The 21,672-nt window shown below is 39.1% G+C and overlaps 1 protein-coding gene across 5 annotated transcripts in view; it reads right to left on the bottom strand.

The window, feature by feature from the left end:
- LOC135210925 (protogenin B-like) overlaps positions 1-21,672 on the bottom strand; it is a 677,376-nt gene that overhangs the window by 347,389 nt on the left and 308,315 nt on the right. For all 5 annotated transcript variants that reach the window (XM_064243892.1, XM_064243894.1, XM_064243893.1 and 2 more), the window contains one exon: positions 4,797-4,908. In XM_064243892.1, coding sequence (XP_064099962.1) covers positions 4,797-4,908 — 112 coding nt within the window. The remainder of the gene's footprint in view (positions 1-4,796; positions 4,909-21,672) is intronic.

The following is a 21,672-nucleotide window of genomic DNA, read 5'->3' as shown; positions in this document are numbered from 1 at the left end:
ACACTTCCTTTCAAAATGTCTGACTACTGCTGAGAGCTCCCATGAAGCCGTTAGGTCTGAACACTTAACCGGAGGAAGTTCTGTAACAATGAACTATGCTGTAGGAAGAGGAGGGAAGTTCACCATTTCCTTTATAGTTGTCTTGGTATACTCTGATAGCCAGGATGAGCTACTCATCAAGGTACCTCCTTAGTAGTACCCATGTCTGTGTGCCCCTTATGACACTAGCTGGAACACAAAGGTGTAGGCCTGGGGCGGTAGTCTGAAGCAGAGGGCCCTGAACTGGTATGTCACTTTCTGGGAGATAAACCACAGAAACTTCCAGGAGGAGGGGTGCATGGATGTGAAAGTAAGCGTCTTGTAGATCTATCAAGACCATGTAGTCTCCCTCCCTCATGGATGCCCATATTGAGTACGTCTCCAACTCGAACAGTGTTTGCGGTAGGAAGAAGTTGAGAGTGATAGATCTATGATCGGTCTCTAGCCTCCCAAGCGTGATGTCCTTCCTTACCTATATTGCCTCATTCTGCAGCAAGACTCCCATTCCTTGTTGGCTCTAACCCTAGGGAGAGTGCACTGTTAGGAAGGGAGCTCAATCAGTTTCAATGACAGAGGGGGTTTTGTCTGGCCAAAATGGGAGTATGTATCCCCTCCGGAGGATCCCGATTGTCCACTTCTCTGCCTTGAATAACTACCATATCACTAACTCCTAAGAGACCCTGCCAACCTTGACAGCTTGTTCAGGGGTGCACCATGTTCTTATTAAAAGCCCACTCACTTCTCTGTTGATTTCACCTACTAGACTGGAGGGGCTGTGAGGGTCAAAAAGCCCATGTTGCAATTTCTCACCCCTTACCTGGAAGGGCTGGTTAACTTTGCTGATGGATACTTGGAGAGAAGGAGAGAGAGATGAGGAGAGTAGGACGACGAAGAGAGAGTCAGAGGAAGACGAGAGAGAGAGAGACGAGATGGAGAGAGAGAGAGAGAGAGAGAGAGAGAGAGAGAGAGAGAGAGATTTCCCGGGGGGCCAGATGCCTGCTCTGGGTCAAGTGGCAGTCTTTCCACTCAAAATCTGTTACAATGAGGTAAGGGAGTCCTTAGTTGAAAATAGAATTTAGGTCAAAGGCCATGCACTGGGACCTATGAGGTCATTCAGTGCTGAAATGGAAATTGACAGTAAAAGGTTTGAAAGGTGTAACAGGAGGAAAACTTTGCAGTTACACAATGAATCAAGTGTTACAAGAGAGTGGAAAGTAAGATGAAGGAAGAGCATATGAAAGGAGGTACAGTAAGAGGAAAGAAAGTGGTTGCAGCTAGGGGCTGAAGGCACACTGCAAAGAACCTTAAGTAATGCCTACAGTGCACCGCATGAGGTGCACTGATGGAAGTACCCCCTTACAGAGACGAGTCCTTAAGTGTCTTTCTGATTTCTTCTGTTGCCTACCTAATCAGGTCTGGAGGGTAGTAGTAGGATAAGTCTAGGAGAGAACCATTCCAAGATGATATTGGCCCATGCATAAATCATCTGCTTTACCAGCAGGACAGGACCTTCCCTTCCCATGCATTCCTTAATATGTCACTTCTTGGGAGGGGAGGACTTCCCTCATTTCTTTTAGCTATGTTCCTTGGCATCTATACAGAAGACGACCAGTTAGGCTTTTCCCAATATCAATTCCAGGTTATTTATATCGGTGCTGCTAAACCTGGATCCTTTTTCACAACAAAATTCTGGCAGAATATTACTCGAGCTGACAGATATTAGTGTCCAACGTTCTTGGCAAGGTGAAGGCGTCCTCCAGTACATAGTACTTGGCATGGCAGGGCATGGGCAGGGGAAACAACTTATCTGACCTGGAGGAGGTTAAGGTACCCTCTTCCCCCACTACTGGGCCTTTCAATTCCCTAATGGTGCCCTAAATCAGTAACGACCTAGGTAGACAAACTGCTTGTTTAGCCTCTGGGAGATGTTCCACCATCTGTTCAAGGTACGAAAGACGTAGAGGATGCTCTAGTATGGTGTCATCCAACTAAGCCAGGCCCAACTTCTGATATATACAATGAATTCTGTAAAGCCATACTCATCCTCCCCTGGCACTTCTAGGCCCAACAGTTCTTTGTGAGTTTTGAGGTCATGCCCTTGCCTTGGGGTATCAAGGACATTTCTGCCCAACTCCAAATGACAACAAACTACCTTCGGAGGCAAGTCCTGTCACAACCTTGCCGTTTCCTGAAGCAGAGCATTCCTTCTTGTTCTGATCTGCTTGGTTGTTGTCAGCAACACCTCCCCTTGTTCTGACCTGCTTTGGTGGTTGTCAGAAAATGCCCAATGGGGAGAGGGGCAGTGACCACTGAATATGCTGTTGTGTCACAGTGACCAGTGCTGAGAGCTGGGTGAAGCAGAGAGGAACACTGTTCTGTCCCGACTACCCCCAAGAGGGGGTACGGGGATCTGTCCAACCTACTTCTCGAGTGGGACCAGGGATGTATGCCTAGAGGAGAGTCTGATGGAGTCACTCTGTTGCTGGCGCTGATGGTTCTTCATAGATCTGTTGCTGTAATGGGATGCACTTCTCCTACCCAAGCAGATACTCCTCCCTTCTCCACTACCACGGTATGATCCATTTCACAGACTGGATGCAAAGTATGACCAGTTTCTATAGCATCATGAAGCTCTCAACAAGGAGACCTAATGCTACTGACAAAGATATCTTCCATGAATCGTCCCTCAACCACCAAACATCCTCTATCTTGTTCCTTGTTCCTTGTTCTCTCTCTCTCCTTAACCTCCAGTATTATACATAATTATTTTCCTTAATGAAATGTTATAACTTCGTCTTGTCATTGTTCCTCTCTCTCTCTCTCTCTCTCTCTCTCTCTCTGAACATGTATGGCTTAGAAACACGATTGCAAGGACAACGAATAGAAACATTTAAAATACCGAAAGGCAAGACAAAAGTAGACAGTAACCTATTTACATTAAACGAAAACCAGACAAGAAATAATGGATGGAAACTAGAACTGAAGAGATACAACACATCCCATTGTGGGAATTTCTTTACATACAAGATGTGTGACACATGGAATAAACTGCCACCAGAAGTTGTAAACAGCAACAGTGTAGAAGAGTTTAAAAGAAAGCTAGACAAAATCACTAGGACACTGTGAATGCACAGTAAATCCTGCTACAGATAAGTGAGCACATGATGTCTACTAGGATGGACTAACAGTCTTTGAGACATCCTAATCCTTATAACGCCTTGTAACCTTTTGATACTTATTGAACAAGACCTAATCCTCATTTCCCTCTTATCTTTAGAGATGTGCTGGTAAATGCAGATCAGCCTTCTAGCATCAGTTGGCTCCACTGGATGATCAACCTTTTGTTTTGTGCTCCAGTCATTGTAAAAATTTCTTGATGTCCTCTGCTATCTGTCTCCTGCTGGAGATGTGGCCACCATCTCTTGTATTTCACCCACTGGTGAGGCCAGCCTGCACACTCCTAGCACATGGCATCACTCGAGCACTCTTTTCCCCGGCAAAAGATGCAAACTGAGTCTACCCTTACAGGAGACATAAATTTATAACAGGATTTATCTCCACCTGAACAACTCCAAACATTAGGTTAAGATACTCTTCCATTGCCGCATAACAGTGAGATATGAGGGATGAAGATAAAATGCACATGTGAGTACAACATGCCACTTGAGAGAGAGCACAAATGGGGTGAAAACCCCAAATTATTTACTCTAAATCACCAGGAGAGCCTCCTCACAGGGAAAGTAAAACACTTGTCTTTCAAACAGAACATTGGCTAACACTAAAAGCCAGGGAGAAAAAAACTGGTGCACGGAAGCATCATGTTACCACTTGCTACACACACAAAAGGGCCATCACACGATTTGTGCTCTTACGCACAGGTACACAATACTTTTTCCCTGACACACTAGAAATAAGAACAGAAAGCACTGCAAAATATGTTAATCGTGAATGGAGAAAATACTTCAGGCTACGGACTGATGCTAAAGAACTTGTGGTGGGTGTGCACAAAGAAAAAGCACGGTGCAAAAACGAGACGTGGCTGCAACCACCATGGTAGGTTAAGGTGAGCTTGAGTCATTGGCGACCAAAGGCCTACCCATTACGATTTTGTTTTTGGAGATGATTCAGTAACAGCCAAACCGTGTTAAGCACAAGTATTCCATATACAGCATATCAGCCAAAAGTAAGTAGATAAAAAAAATTTTCCATTAAAAAACTTCGATATTTTGCTTTTTAGTGGTAAATAGTTTAAGGCTTTTGTGCCATCCATTGCATAGAGTACTAAAAAACTTTTTGAAGTAAAAAAAAATTACATGTACATATCTAAAATTAATTCCATTTATCATAGATGTTTGCCTTCACCTAGGTTATTGCTAACCAACATTTGCCAGTATTCAGAGAATACAATTTTCAAACTAAATATTATGGAAACCCATTTCGTGGCAAGGGAACTCAGGTCAATACAATGAACGTAAGTGAACGTTTCTATTAGATGGTAACGAAAGGGTGGAGGGAAAAAAAACTTAAAACCCTACAATGTTCTCACAGTAGCTGCAAGGCTCAACCTCGGAGAAATACCATAATAAAAAATACACAACAATTCTCCGGTACACTATGCATAAAAAAGGATAAAAACAGACGACTAAAAGGTGATACACGAAACATCCTTCCTCGGTAACGCTGACGACTAAGGACTTGTGAAAAAACGACAAGACTGAAATTCTTTAACGAATCTAATAGATGGCAATCATACTCACTAGCGACGTATAAATGAATGGGTGGGCTGGTGATGACGCCCGCAGGGGTGGTCACCACACACTGGAACTCCCCCTCGTTCGAAGCCCGCATCCGACCACGACGATGCGTCACCTGAAAGAAAGGAAAATTAAAAGTGACTACAAAGCCTTTCAATTGCTGTCTAGGCGTGATTATAGCTTTCTAATATTACACATATAAATCCATACTTTATCTCTCTCTCTCTCTCTCTCTCTCTCTCTCTCTATATATATATATATATATATATATATATATATATATATATATAGATATATATATATATATATATATATATATATCTTTAACAATGTTTGTTTCCTCCCCCATTCACAGAGAGCCTTCAACTGTAAAAGGTGAAGGAGCACTGGTAAAGAAATCTCCCGTGAAATTAACAGCTCCATACTCTTAGACAGAGGGCTCTTCAGCAGTCCTTCGTACTCACCTACTGACATGATGACATTCACATAGCGACTGATGGCTGTTAACGACCATTATTTCCCATATTTACTTTATTTCATTTCCGCAGCACTTGATATGTTGTCTTACTCCTTCCCCCTACACTTCTGAACTTTAAAACAATCCATCATCCTACGTTCTATTCTAATGCATGACCTGTACTGTTATAAAATTGATTTTCTGTTTGTTCACTAAGACCTCAATTCCTCCTCGCTACTTCGTTTTTATTTCCTCCCTACCTTTAATTTCCACGCACTTCCCAACTGACTGGCTTTTCACTCAGTTAAACTCCGCCTCCTTTACCTTTTGTTGGAATCAAATAATCATCAGAAATACTTCTGGCAACTCCTCTCCTCACAAATTCATCCACCAACTTTTTTTTTATCTTCTAACTTGTACTAACACAACTTACAACAAAGTTTTCGTCAACTTAGCCACTTTCCCAAAAATGCTTGAGAAAATTCGCCCTAGAAGACATGTACGTCTAACACTCAAGTCCCTTCTCAAACACATTTCCACAAGACTCGATTCTCATTTACTCCAGGAACTCCATACCTACCAACAAAGCCGGCTCTTCCTTCGTCAAACACCTAGGAATTTAAGTGACTTAGCCCAAATAATCCTTTACTGCTCATCAAAACCTACCAAGGTAAAGGTTTCTGCCACTCCCAAGAATGTCCTCGTCCACTCAATGTTTTCAAATAAAAGAAAATATACAATCACCAATACAAAACTTCTCCTGCTACATGTAATATCTCTCTCTCTCTCTCTCTCTCTCTCTCTCTCTCTCTCTCTCTCTCTCTCTCTCTCTCTCTCTCTCAGGAGTGAGCGTAGATATGTTTAAGAACAAGCTCGACAAATATCTAAGCTGCATCCCAGACCATCCAAGATTGGAAGATGCAAAATATATCGGAAGATGCACTAGCAACTCTCTGGTAGACATTACAGGTGCCTCACACTGAGGGACCTGGGGCAACCCGAACAAGATGTAAGGTCTGTAAGGTCTCTCTCTCTCTCTCTCTCTCTCTCTCTCTCTCTCTCTCTCTCTCTCAGGAAAATAACAGGCTGAAGTTGAGACACAAGAGCTTTCACGTGATGTTTATTCATGCATCGATAAACAACACGTGAAAGCGCTTGGTACTGAACCTCTACCTGTCATTTTCGTGTATTCGCTAATATGCTGAAGTTGCGTGCATCTACTGTGATTTTTAAACGCCCAAACACACATTTATAATGTATATTTCTCTGACATTTTATATATTTGTAAACAATTAAAATCTAATATAATATACTGATACTGAACAGGATGGCAGCTGGAACATCAAAATGCAGATCTATTAATAATAGTAATACTGACAGTACGTTTATTATCCCTGCAGGAAAAATGGCACATATGTCATTCTATGCCATTAAAAACCCTTGATACAAGTAAATAAAACATCCGTTTCAGAGAGAGAGAGAGAGAGAGAGAGAGAGAGAGAGAGAGAGAGAGAGAGAGAGAGAGAGAGAGAGAATTTCATGAAGGAACAAAAGAATGATTTCACCTATACCTCTTCTGATATAACTAAACAACTAAACCCGACGAGGCTGTTTATAATTATATCAGGAGTGTATACATACATTCAGAAGAGTACTGATTACTCACATCTTCAATTTTTTTTCACTACTCTTATTTCTGTTCCATCACACAAAGAGGCTGCAACCAAGAATAGCACCTTCAAAACTGCAACTCCCAACAGTCGACTGACAATTATGTAAACAAAATACTGCTTCGATCAACAACGGCATTGATGAAGTTTTCAATCTGTGCTGCAAGGTGTGTGTGTGTGTGTGTGTGTGTGTGGGGTGAGAGGTGAGAGAGAGAGAGAGAGAGAGGAGAGAGAGAGAGAGAGAGAGAGAGAGAGTTTTCTTTCCTCCCTAAACCAGGCTTCTTTAAAAGTTGTTACCGAGATCTTTTTGTTGGGAAATTCGTTGCATTTCTGATGGAAAAGTTGGAACTGAAAACACAACGTCTAACTGAGGAGAATAAAATGGAAGACAAAAGGCGCACACACAGGCTATAGTTTTTACCCAAGTCACTTAGCTCTACTTACAAGAACACGATAGAGAATTTTCCTCTCTATTCCTCATTGAATCTCTGAAACTCGATCAAGGGCCAGCCGCCCCGTGCTGGCATAGTTTTAACAAAATCGAATTCTATAAAACGAGAACATCATTGCACAACAATTTAACAAAAGGTAGCTCAATTGTTCTTGAGAATATTTACAATTAAAATAAAAAGTATGAAATAAAAAAACTAACGTACATTTCAATATATGAATTAATAATAAAAATGGAGTAAACTAAGATGACTGAAGGGAAACTATTTAAAAAGCATGAATAACAACGGTAGAGAATAAAATTCTTAGAGTTACAACGATACAATAATCAAGGAAATGAAGTATAATAAAATGTCACAAAAACAAAAAGGGGCAGAGAAGAGAACATTTTAAAGAAATGGATCATTAGGAGAATGGTTATCCAAACTATTTTCCTTTGATTCGTTTCAAAGACAATGACCCTGACTCTCTTGACCTTGTCGCTTTCAACCACTGGGTGGTGTAGTGTACGCTATGCTTTCCAAACCGGACCTACGTATGCTAAAGCTCCAGTGATTTCAGGGGTGGGTCCAATGGAAGGGCGGAGGGGAGGTTGATGAGGGGGCGGGAGTTATAAGGGCTTCCAATAGAAAGGTGCGAACTAGATGAGAGGTGACGGGACGGGGTAGAAAGGCAAGAGACGACTAGGAGGGTTATGGGGGGGGGGGGGGGGGTGCAGGTGGAGAGGTGTCAACACAGACGAAAATGACAAAATAATCGAATGAACACCAGCGTAAAAACCGGCGCAAAAATTTTACGTAAGAAAACACAGAGAAGTTACAGACGTCCTATGGGCCTGAGAGAGAGAGAGAGAGAGAGAGAGAGAGAGAGAGAGAGAGAGAGATGGGGAGGGGGGGAAGGAGGGAAAGGGGAGCTAAAAGAGAGTAATCATTATAATGTAGGCGAGGAAGGAGGGACGAGGAGGACTCTCTTTCTCTCTCCCTCCTCAAACACACACACACACACACACACTGGGTCTGCCCTCCACTGTCAACATGGCCTCATATGTATGGTAATGAGCCGAGCCACATGCTGCCATTCCCTTGCACCCACAAACGTCCTCCTTCTGGCCCTCCCTTGTTCTGCGAAGTCCACTCTCTCTCTCTCTCTCTCTCTCTCTCTCTCTCTCAATAACAACCGGTGTCCGTTACCCCATCATTTAATAACAACTGTGACATCTTTGTGACGGATACCGTGCACCTCAGTAGTTCAATATAGTTGTTTCCTTCGGAAGTTCCTGACAGACGCACTTACAAGATTTACGACATTACCTCCCACAGTCATTACGGTAAACAGAACGCTTCTGTTACTATTTGGGAAGCAGCCCCGGGGGTGGTGGTTGGGTAGTAGCGGTGGCAGTTGTGGCGGTAAAGGTAACAACAATAAGAAAAAAAAAAAAAAAAGGTATAAAATGTGCCGAAGTTTCTTCGGCGCAATCGAGATTTCCGTAGTGTATAATACTGTATAAAACTCTTAACCGTGGCCTATGAAACTATCAGCCACAGTCCGGTGTTGGCCTATGTTGTTACCACCTATAGCGTTGCCAGACGCACGATCATGGCTAAACTTAACCTTAAATAGAATAAAAACTACTGAGGCTAGAGGGCTGCAATGTGCTGCTTTGATGACTGAAGGGTGGACGATCAACATACCATATTGCAGCCCTCTAGCCTCAGTAGTTTTTAAGCTCTGAGGGAGGACAGAAAAAGTGCAGACCGACAGACATAGCCATCGCAATCATTTTCTTTTACAGAAAATTAAAACTATCACATCTACATTCATTTTCGATTTTTCAAGTTGAAATGTCAATGCGACGAACGACTGAAGGAGCTTTTCTAACCCAAGACTGAAAACGATATTGTAGTTTCGATATAAATTCTTGAGGATACATGATTAAAATCAGCATGGTTTACCACTACTATCACTTTATTACGGAACTTATGAATATTTTAGATTACTTCATATGTCCCGTAATCCTATTTTTTGAAAGTGAGTTGTACAAATGTTACGATGACCGGGCTTGAGAAGACCATAAAAGTTAATCATTAATCTATAAATATTTTAGATGTGTTAATGCATGGAGCAGGAATTTCCGAAAGTCAATTCGTGTTTTCAACTGTCCATCAGCATCACTCAAACGGGTACCAACGAATTCAATCATGACGCCAAATTCTTCGTTCTTCAAAGTAGTTCCTGTGAAAGTCAGGCGAAGCTCAACCCTTCCAAACCGTTCCGGATATTCCACATCAATCACTCTGTCAAGATCGATCCAACTTTCCATAAGGATGATGGTGAGATCGAACTCAACCCTCTCGATCCCTCTCGATCGCGATGACCGGATCGACCAACATTTTGCAAATTACGATGCACACACACACACACACACACACACACAGAGAGAGAGAGAGAGAGAGAGAGAGAGAGAGAGAGAGAGAGAGAGAGAGAGAGAGAGAGAGAGAGAGAACAGCTCAAACTTCAGCAAGTAAGATCGCTGTTACTATTTCTCGTCTAGTAACAATTTTCTTTCACAACTTTTAGCCTTGCAACATACGCGTAAATACTTAAATACAAAACCAGTACGAAATAATTGTTTGTGCTCATAAAACATACATGCATACATATCTGAGTGAATGTGTGTGCGTGTGTATAATCAATGCAAAGAATGATCTATGCACCACGTCTTATTTAATAGTAAGGCAAGCGATCCCTACTCACAGAAAAGGTAAGGCCTATGTGGAACCCAATGTAAATAATGTAAATAAATGTCTAATTGAAATAACACCGATTTATATATTCCTCTTATTTCTATGGGCGAGTTAGAAAAAAAAATTCTAGGTATAAGAATAAAAGCCCACCACTGAATTGTGACCACCTTTTCTTCCGATGTAAGCTCCAGGTTAGGTTGTTTCCTCTTAGATTTCTTCTCTATTTCGAGCATTTCCTTATATCGTCCGCATGAACTAGTTATTTTACACACATTACTTTAGTGGATGATATCAAAGGTTCCGCCACGTTCCTCCACACACACAAGAAAAAGGCATGAAAGAAAATAGGGCGAATTAGACTACTCTACCGTGAACGTCCGTAGTCAGGAGAGGAATGAGGTCCCATTCCCACTGCCTGCTTTTAAGGAGAAGAGTATGAGAGAGAGAGAGAGAGGTGAAGGAGAGCGAGAGAGAGAGAGAGAGAGAGAGAGAGAGAGAGAGAGAGAGAGAGAGAGAAGGGGGTGGGGGTGGAATTCTTTTCTATAAACATTTTTAAGTATCGTGTGCCTAGGGTTACCTGCAAGGTTTGTGAAAAAAAATGCTGTAGCAGTGAAAATCTATAAAAGCTACATTAGGGACAAGATAATCACAAAAAATTATACTATTCTATAGTTATTGAATAGATGTAAACTCATTCTGCAATCTACAAAAAACGTCCCTAAAATACAACAATGAAACAACTGCACGTGATAAACGTTGTATTAGAAAGCACAAGGCATTACGGGAGACCATGAATGTACCTGGTATATTTTCCGAGGAACTACAGCATTTAAATAACTTACTCTTGATTGAAGCAACAACACAACTATGGATCACACGGCAAATACTTCTCTCTCTCTCTCTCTCTCTCTCTCTCTCTCTCTCTCTCTCTCTCTCTCTCTCTCTCTCTCTCGTAGTAGCCATCTTGCTTGGTGAGACGTACCCGCGTGAAGTCACAATAATCAACAGATATCACAAGTTTAACATACGACTAGAATTTGAGAAATATCTAGAAGTGTTCGTGAACTATCGGTGATAAGATTAGTGTGAAAATAGTAGGATAAAGCGTCTTCTAAGTTAGTTTATCAAGTGTAATACTATAAATCAGAACAAGATGGCAGTAAGTTCCAACTGCGGGAAAAGGTGGCGTAATTTGGCGTGTTTAGCAGATTCGCAATACGATGAGGTAGCAGGAAGGGAACTGGCATTTCTCATCTATGAAATCAGCAACAGTCCTAACCAAAAAGATACAAAAGCATTCATAGATATATTAGAAGGATATAATCCTTCAAACTGGAACAAATCTAATGAAAACATCTTGAAAATAATTGAAGAAGTTCCAAATAAAATCCAAGTGGTCAAGAGACTCATAAAGAAAATATACATAAACCAACATATTCCGACAAAGAAAATGAATAAGGTGAATCTTGTGAATATACTAATTGATGCATTAGGAAAAAGAATGCCAAAAGCATGCAAACTGTGTAAGGTTTGGTATAGCATAGTCAATCCACAAAACCTAATCAGAAAATGTGCTGCATGCAACATTCCGACCCATCCACAGTGTGCTGAGGTAATACAAGATTTGAGAAAAGATACAAGAATTTTTTGTTCAACATGTCTATCATGGATAGACAATGTTATTAAATCAAGATTGAATGTACAAATAGTTGAGGATGAAGAAGAAGAGGGAGAGGAAGAAGAAGAAGAAGAAAAAGAAGAAGAGGAAAACGGAAGAAAAGTAAACAAAAATGAAATGACAGAAAAAAATAAGGAAAACAAAGAACAAGATAAAAGTATGGATGCAGAGATACTCATTGATACTACATATGAGGCAATAAAGCAGCATACCTACGAAGAAATAAATTACGATATGACAAAACAGAAAAGCAAATCCCGAAGAGGCTCTACCCAGATCTATACAATGACGGGAAAGAGGAAAAAATAGACAAGAAAGACAAAATCTGCAACCTTTTGAAAAGAGGGAATTGCAGATTTGGAGAAAGATGTTACTACAAACATCCTAAGATATGTCCAAAACTATGAAATATATGGTAAATGTGCATACTTAGATGGATATGGGGATGATTGCAGAGATCTGCATCCAAAAATATGTAAAAACCTAAAAGAAGGAAAAGGATGTAAGTTCGACAAAAAATGCAAATATATGCACCCTGTAGCCATGAATCATAATCAAATAAATAACCAACCAAGTAATAAAATCCAAAATAAGAAAGAAACAAATAAAGAGAGAAATCAGGTAAAAGAGAAAAGCAAACCACAATGAGATATGCAGAGGTCAGTGCAAAAAATTTCAAAGCATCAGCTCCGAAATTCTACTCAAGAGATAATAACTGTATTTATTATGCAAGAGGATATTGCAGAAACGGAGAAAATTGCAGATTCAGACACAAAATTAATAATTATGATGAAGGAAGATCAAATATTATGGAAAAGTTGGATTTTTAATGTCAGAATTTCTGGAAATGAAAAAAAGAACAACATACCAGAACAGGAAAGAGACATGGGAAAATCCCTTATTACTATCAGTATTAAATGAAGGAGAAAACACGCAAACCATCATAGTGATGAATGCGCAGGGTTTAGTTACGAGTAACTCAAAAAGAAAAATAGAGTACTTAGAAGAACTAACCCAAAATGAAAAGAAAATAGATATAATGAATATAAGTGAAACCTGGTATTCCCAAGAGACTGGGAATGATGATCAAATAAAAGGGTTCCAAACTTATAGATCAGATAGAAAAAATAGGAATCAAGGGGGAACCGCAATATATGGGAAAGACAAAAAACAAGGAAAAATATATGAGAAATATAGTAACTCAGAATGTGAACTAATAGCGGTAGAATTTGAATCTGAAAAATTGATGAACATAGTAATATATAGACCTCCTAATACTAAAGAGTTTGACTTAATAATTGAAAAATTGGATGATATATGTAGAAATCACAAGGACTGGACTATTATCCTATTCTGGTGACTTCAACTTTCCTTTCGTAGAATGGAAAGAACGAATAGGAGATTGTGGTTGTACTTATACATATAAAAAAGAGAGTAATAGTAGTGCAGAAGATAAGAGGCAATTTGAAAAGCTATTAGATATGCTACTAGAATACAACATTCAACAAATAAATCACCTGCCAACAAGAAAGGAAAATACTTTAGACCTAGTATTTGTGAACGAGATGAATTATGTTAAAGAAATAATAGTTTATAATGCGAGTATTTCAGACCATAATGTCATAGAATTAACAGTTCATTCCAAAGCAAGTGAAAATAGAGATAAGCAAGAAATGAAAAAGTGGAAGGATATGGAAAATACAACTTCTACAGTAAAAATATAAAATGGTCAGAAATTAATGAAGAATTAAACAAAGATTGGGATAACATTTTCGTAAGTGATGACATAAGGGTAAATACGGAGATATTATATAAAATATTGGAGATAATAGTGGAAAAATATATACCGAAGAAGAAAAGTAAACATCATTCATGCATACCAAGAGACAGAAGGATCTTGTTCCAGAAAATCAGAAAGTGGAAAAAAGGTCTTGCAAAAGAAAAAAATGCATGGAAAGTTATAGAACTAAAAAGTAAGATAGAAAATGCAGAACAAAAGATTATACAATCAAAAGAAAATGAAAAACGGGACTTGGAAGAAAAAACCCTATTAAATATCAGCAAAACCCCAAACTATATACTCATATGCGAAGAAGATGAATAAAAGAAGAATAGAATAGGCCCTCTGAGAATTGAAGGGAGATTAACGAATGAAAAAAAGGAAATTTGCAACATACTGGCAGAACGATATAAGAGAGAATTCACCCCTAGAATAGATAATGAAGATAATGATATAGAAGTAAGGGATGAAAATAGTGAATATTTAGCTGACATAGATATTAATGAAGCTGATATTGTGCAGGCTATAATGAAATTAAAATGGAGCTGCTGCAGGGCCTGATGGAATTCCTGCTATTTTGTTAAAGAAAGTAGTTCATTCTATCGCAAAGCCACTTGCAATATTATTAAGACAAAGTGTAGATACAGGCAAGATATATGATGAGCACAAATTAGCATATATTACCCCTACTTTCAAAAGTGGATCAAGACTAGAGGCAAGTAATTATAGGCCTGTGAGTCTAACATCACATATTATGAAAGTGTATGAAAGGGTAATGAAGAAAAATATTATGAAACATTTAATAAAAAATAATTTGTTTAATAAAGGACAACATGGTTTCGTACCCGGAAAAAGTACACAAACCCAACTGTTAGTCCACCGTGAAAACATATTCAAAAATATGAAAAGCGGAAATGAAACAGATGTGGTTTATTTAGACTTTGCAAAAGCTTTTGATAAAGTAGACCATAATATATTGGCGAAGAAAATTAGAAAACACAATATCGTGGATAAAGTAGGAAGATGGTTAAAAGAATTTTTACACAACAGAAAACAGATAGTTATTACAAACGACGAGAAATCGGATGAAGCCAAGGTAATATCCGGTGTGCCGCAAGGTACGGTGTTAGCTGCAATACTGTTTGTTATTATGATTGAAGACATAGACAATAATGTTAAGGATTCGGTAGTGAGTAGTTTCGCAGATGACACAAGAATAAGTAGAGAAATTACTTGTGATGAAGATAGGAACGCTCTACAAAGAGACCTTAACAAAGTATATGATTGGGCAGAGGTAAATAGGATGGTATTTAACTCTGATAAATTTGAATCAATAAATTATGGAGACAGAGAAAGAAAGCTATATGCATATAAGGGACCTAATAATGAGACCATCACAAATAAGGAAGCAGTTAAAGACCTTGGTGTGATGATGAATAGGAACATGTTATGCAATGATCAAATAGCAACTCTGTTGGCAAAATGTAAAGCAAAAATGGGAATGTTGTTACGGCACTTCAAAACAAGAAAAGCTGAACACATGATTATGCTTTATAAAACATATGTTCGTAGTCCACTTGAATATTGCAATATGATATGGTACCCACACTATCAAAAGGATATTGCACAAATAGAGAGTGTACAAAGGTCCTTTACAGCTAGAATAGAAGAAGTTAAGGACCTAGACTACTGGGAAAGACTACAATTCTTAAAATTATATAGTCTAGAAAGGAGAAGAGAACGCTACATGATAATTCAGGCATGGAAACAGATAGAAGGAATAGCAGAAAATATCATGGAACTAAAAATATCAGAAAGAGCAAGCAGAGGTAGATTAATAGTGCCCAAAACTATACCAGGAAAAATAAGGAAAGCACACAGGACATTAATCCACTACGCACCAGCATCGATAATGCAGCGTCTATTCAATGCGTTGCCAGCTCATCTGAGGAATATATCAGGAGTGAGCGTAGATGTGTTTAAGAATAAGCTCGACAAATATCTAAACTGCATCCCAGACCATCCAAGATTGGAAGATGCAAAATATACCGGAAGATGTACTAGCAACTCTCTGGTAGACATTAGAGGTGCCTCACACTGAGGGACCTGGGGCAACCCGAACAAGATGTAAGGTCTGTAAGGTAAGGTAAGGTCTCTCTCTCTCAGTTGGGAACACTCCAGATGCTACTCTGTCTCTGTATAATAAACATTTCCCATAGATTCGTGAAACTCCGCCAACGGTGAACGCAATAGTTCGAAGGTGTCAAGCGGCATTCGCCATTCGTCCGTCATTTCGCAATGGAACAAAACACATCTATCCATGTGTGTCCAATCATACAAACGCAGGGACATATACCTGAAATTGTAATACCCATAATGCCCTCTTGTAGCTATTACAATTGGTAAAAAAGTGACCGATAGATTCTACATATACTATACGTGAAATGTTTGTCATTATTATTCTGTGTGACCCATTTCTGTTCTTGTTTATTACAGCCTCACTTCTTTCCACATCCTTTGTGTTCAGGTTGTTTCCAGCGGGTCTAGGAAAGAATGTGTGTTTCAGTGTCTTACGTTACTTCCTTAATAATAAAAAAAAAAGCTTCAACGCAGTTTCTCCGTAATACTCATATTTCTCCCTGGCAATAATAAAGGTTCTAAATAGGTGAAGCACTTCTCTTGTCTTCTTCCATGGCGACACGAGCGATTATTCTGTCGTCTGACCCTCAACTCTTGACTGGACCTACAATGAATTCATGACTGACTCTTATCCACAACTTCGCAATTTCATGTACTCTTCTTTTTCTGACTTCTCCCTTCACTACGCCCATCCAAACACTGAACAGTCCAAAAAACATGACACCTCTGTCTCACACCCACTTTACACAAAACCAAACACTCTCCTGTCTATATATCCTAACACACACTTGATTTGCATCAAGAAAACTCTTTCCAAAGTTTAAAATTTTTTTTTTTTTTTTTTTTAACCAGAAACTTGATCCACAAACAGTCTTCCTTCTTTGACGTAACCCAAAATGTTCTCCCCCTGAATCCTTACATCAATTGTCTTATCTTTTAAATCAAAATCGTACCTTACACCTTCCCAGGCAAACTGAGTCAAAATATAGCCCTATCATTCTAACAGTCACCTACATTATCTTTACAATTGTGCCATATAAGAGCAATTATTACTCCAATCCATAACTTAGTCATTTTTCCTCACTCGTGGTATCTCACAAACACCACAGCACATAATATCTCTCTTGGAATCTCCTCAAACGTTGCTTTTCCTATCCCCCACCTATCTAAATAAACTTACAACAAGGAATTTCAACCCAACAACTTTTGTACTTCTTTTCTTGCATTCCAACTAGTCTGCTTATTAATTTACTATAGTTTTTTGCCAGTGCACTGACAATATATCAGGCTTCTCATGAATACTTCACCTTGTAATCTGACGTCTAGCTATTTCATATTAAAATCATTTTGAAGGAGAAAACGCTGTTGAAGGAGAAAATGATGTCTTACATTATTTCAAGTATTCAATCTTGTCAAGTTCAAACCGGAGTGCATTACCGTAAGAAACATTGCTTCTGTAACCGAATGGCGTTTCTTAGGTTTCCATTCTATCCAGCTAAGATCTAAATCATTGCTCTTGATGCTCTCTCCAATTTTCACATCTCCGTAGGGACAAGCATTTCTTGGCTGCATAAGTTCAAATGCTGTCATTCCATCTACCACCACGCGATGGATATACGTAGCCTATATCTTCCCCTGCATTTGCTGTTTGAATTCCTTACGCTTCACGGAGAGAACCTCAACAGCGCTCGGTGTTTGGCTCCACATGACCTTCTTTCTTGTCTTTTTCTTTTTTTTACAAGCCGAATAATGATCAAGGCATTAATCCGTTTGTTCCATCAGTACTTTCATGGAAAAATAGATAATACTTGAGCTAAAAGCATAATTCATTAGGTCAATTGGTACCCCTAGCTTGAACATAATACCGCAAGATCAACTTCGCCACTGCCCAGACACAAATGCTCATGTACTAACCAGCTTGTATTTTTAACGAGGGATTGGATTTCCTGACCACAGAGTAGTACAACACCTTTACATTTATTCTATCCTTCCTAAAATATATATATATATATATATATATATATATATATATATATATATATATATATATATATATATATATATATATATATATATATATATATATATATTAGGAAGGATAGAATAAATGTAAAGGTGTTGTACTACTCTGTGGTCAGGAAATCCAATCCCTCGTTAAAAATATCGAATATATATATATATATATATATATATATATATATATATATTATATATATATATATATATTCTATCCTTCCAAATATATATATATATATTAGGAAGGCGATAGAATATATTATATATATATATATATATATATATATATATATATAAAGAAATGCCCTCAAGGTGAAATGAAAGATCGTTGACAGTATGTTTCGTCTGTATTCCAAGACCTGGTTACTGTGATCAGATCCTGGAATACAGACGAAAGCTCAGTGTCTGCGATCCTTCCTTTCACCTTTCCTGTGATCGTTTCTTGTTTATATACAAAGGGATGGTTGTGGTATTGGATATATATATATATGTGTGTGTGTGTGTGTGTGTGTGTGTGTGTGTGTGTGTGTGTGTAAAAATGAATCACGAAAATTTGGAATGTGGATGTATAAATAAAGCCAAGAGCCACAAAGGAAAGTGCAACCAAGGAATACTGCGAGGCCTTTCTACTCAATGTCCCTTACTTAGGCGTCTGCTAAGTAAAGGACGTTGAGTCGAAAGGCCTCGCAGTACTCCTTCGTTTCACTTTCCTTCTTGGCTTTCGCTTTTATTTATTTATATAATAGTGTGTGTACATGAAATCTATAGTATCTCGTACAGCACTGTATAATTGTCTTTCATTTCCTATTCTTCCTCGCGAAACATAGGCCTCGAGGGAGAAATGAATGTTGGCTTTATTGGCTACGGCACACTGGACAAATAAAACCGATTTATCTCCAAGGGTTTGGAACCCGCAAGTGCATTATGTTGTATTTGTTTCGTTGTGGCCACTCATAGAATGCTAGGGTACCAACACACCCTACTTAATCAAGACAGGATGACCGTATCTGCTGGCGTACAAGGCGTACACTCGCATAAGACGAAACCACCCCCCCCCCCCCCCAAAAAAAAAAAAAAAAAAAAAAAAAAAATCTTACAAGAATATTTTGTGGGGAAAGCACTTTGAGCGAGTTGCAGCATACATTTATTGAAAGATAATTTTATGTTTCTCATACATTTATCGAAAGCTACTTTGATGCTGCATCATTCATTTATTGAAAGATATTCTAAAGTGATTTTGGAGGGAAAAATTTATGACTCTGTGCACGAAATACAAAACTGTGAGAGTATACTGGACTGCAGTATATATGGACTTTGTATGAAATTGACCATAAATGAACAACGGCCGGCACCATGATTTTGTTTACATCCACTAATTGCAATAGTCTTAGAAACGTAACTATGGCCCTCAAAACACAACATTCTTTAAACAATAAACTTCACACTTTCCGTATTTTGCTGATTTTAATAACATCAAGACCATGGATGCTGATCTTTGAGTAAGAGACCTTTTACATCTCAACCTAGTGGCTAAAAAATAAATAAATAAATAAAAAGTACGTTATCGGCAACTGAGCACACAGTTCTGGAGATTTGACTGGGTAATGACTGACAGCGCCTCATAAAGAGGATATACAAAAGATTTCACATTAGCTGATGAAATCGAATATATACAAAACACTTTATACGTAATCTACCAGACCATGTAAAGCTACCATTGCATTTTTGAAATGACTCCAAAGTTGCATTCAAGGGGCCAACTGTAGATCAAGAGTTGTGTGTTCTCGTCACAAGCGATACACAGATCTCCAAACGGTTACTTCAGTTAGCGTGGAAGAAAAGCTCGCCAACCACCTGTACACGGTTTCAAGAACAACATCGTTCAAGTCTAAGGCCTACATATTCTAAAAACCCGCGTGACTTGAAACCAAGAGGTATATAGTAAATGTTATTCGTCACGCACGGGAAGCATGGGATTTTTCAGTCGACCAAGGAAAAACACGTGCTACGTGCACTGCGTAACTGTTCAAAGTGACCTCCTACACCACACTCAGAGAGTGGGTCACCATTACATCATCATCACCGCCTGACACGTCGTGAGAGGCAAAGGACCTCTATGAAATTCTGCCACTCACATCTTGGCAGGGTTTCATCTTCCAAGATTCCTCTCCTCTGCCTCCAGTCTCGGTTCTCGTGAAAGGAGGTCCAAATCCCCCAACTCCTGTGATGCCCAGCAGACTCTCATCACGTACTGTGAATAATATTCTCCCATGGACTGCGCCAACGTCATCATCATCTCCCCTTTGCCATCATCTCATCCACATAAAGAACTTCCGTTATTTTCTTCCTTACAGTATTATTTCTGACTCTATCCTGCCACCTGACTCCTCATATTCATCATGAAGCTTTATTCTCTAATTTGTCTTATTTTCAAAATTTAGTTTGACCTTTTCCAGACAAAAATTGCTGAAATTAAATTCATCTTGAATGTGGAAACATGGTATGGCATTACAACAAAATGGCATGTGTCCTGGCACGGACTAACATTGGTGGAGAAAACAATAGCAATAAAAATACTACGTTATATTTGATTCTTAAAAAAAAAATCGCAATGTAGCTCAAGGGAACCCATCCGAAAACCGCCTCGTCAAGCACAATGCCACCAAAAGCTGAGGAATCACACTTGCTGCGTTTCCGGTTTTGACCAAGTATCCCGATGGAGGACAATTGTGCGAAAACTGACAATTTCATCGCACCTACTTCAAAATCATTTAGGAACATATAAACCACCAGTACTGTCGCGAAAAAATAAGTGCACAATATTTTCTCGACTTGAATCTGCCTTAGCGTCAATTCAAAGTTCCACGTGTTTCAGTTGGCGGTAAAAATGCAATGGTTCTTTATTGCTCCCAATCACTTGTTATTGAGTATGTAGCCATGAGTTAAGAATCTATTTTTATAATAAAAAGGTAAAACTCGAATGTACCTTATTCCACTGTCCTTGTGCATGGACTGGAAGCTGACCCCTAAGGTAGGTTAAACGCCGTCAACATTTGGCGCAACCGGTGAAAACTGTCGTCGAACAATTGGCGACAAGTACCTTTAAAAACTTTAGAATAGACTTTCCTGAATGCAAGTGAAAAAAAACACCTTGTAAGAGAGGAAATTTAATGAATGAAAAAAGACAACCAACATTTGGTGTTTTTGGGTACTGGTAGTACCATCGCATAAATTTTTCGGCCGTCATATAATACAAGAAATGAATTGAAACACTCTGGAAGTTATCGGCATATCAACAATAATAACAACTTCAAGTCTATAATAAACACACGTCATTTCAAACAATATTCATAAAAGGTAATGACATCAACAAATTTCAGTAGAAAGGACCACCATTTAATTGACAAACGTTTCCGGAAATGTTCTAAGAGACCCAATACGCACACGTTTTGCGGTACAAAATATGACCACATGAGCTCCCGGAATGTATGGTACATATATGACTTTGTCCTCGCTCGTCAAGGAACATTCTTGAAGAATACAAACTGAGCAAATGAACTTCTCAGCACAGGTGGGCATGTTCAAGGTGTGCGATGGCATCATCAATGATTGTAAGTGTCGCTGTTGTTGCCACATGGTGTCGACAGCCTTTGGGCTTACTGCCCCAGGACCTCAAAGTTTCCCTTCCTCGCCTCCTCCAAAACTTCAGCCAAATCCTGTATCGACTAAATCATAAACTGTTGCGCAGTGCCCAACTATCACGAGGCACCCCACCCCCATCCTCCTTTCTCGCCTTACTTACTGCGAGCGGTACCATCGCAAGAATTTCTCTCTCTCTCTCTCTCTCTCTCTCTCTCTCTCTCTCTCTCTCCTCTCTCTCTCTCTCTCTTCATTTAGCCAAAATATAAACTGGACGCGCATCGAACTGAAGAGTTATGGGACGAA

Source organism: Macrobrachium nipponense, chromosome 4 (assembly GCF_015104395.2).
Source record: "Macrobrachium nipponense isolate FS-2020 chromosome 4, ASM1510439v2, whole genome shotgun sequence".
NCBI lineage: Eukaryota > Metazoa > Arthropoda > Malacostraca > Decapoda > Palaemonidae > Macrobrachium > Macrobrachium nipponense.
The sequence above is the reverse complement of the archived record's forward strand: the minus strand, read 5'-3'. Positions and strand labels throughout refer to the sequence as shown.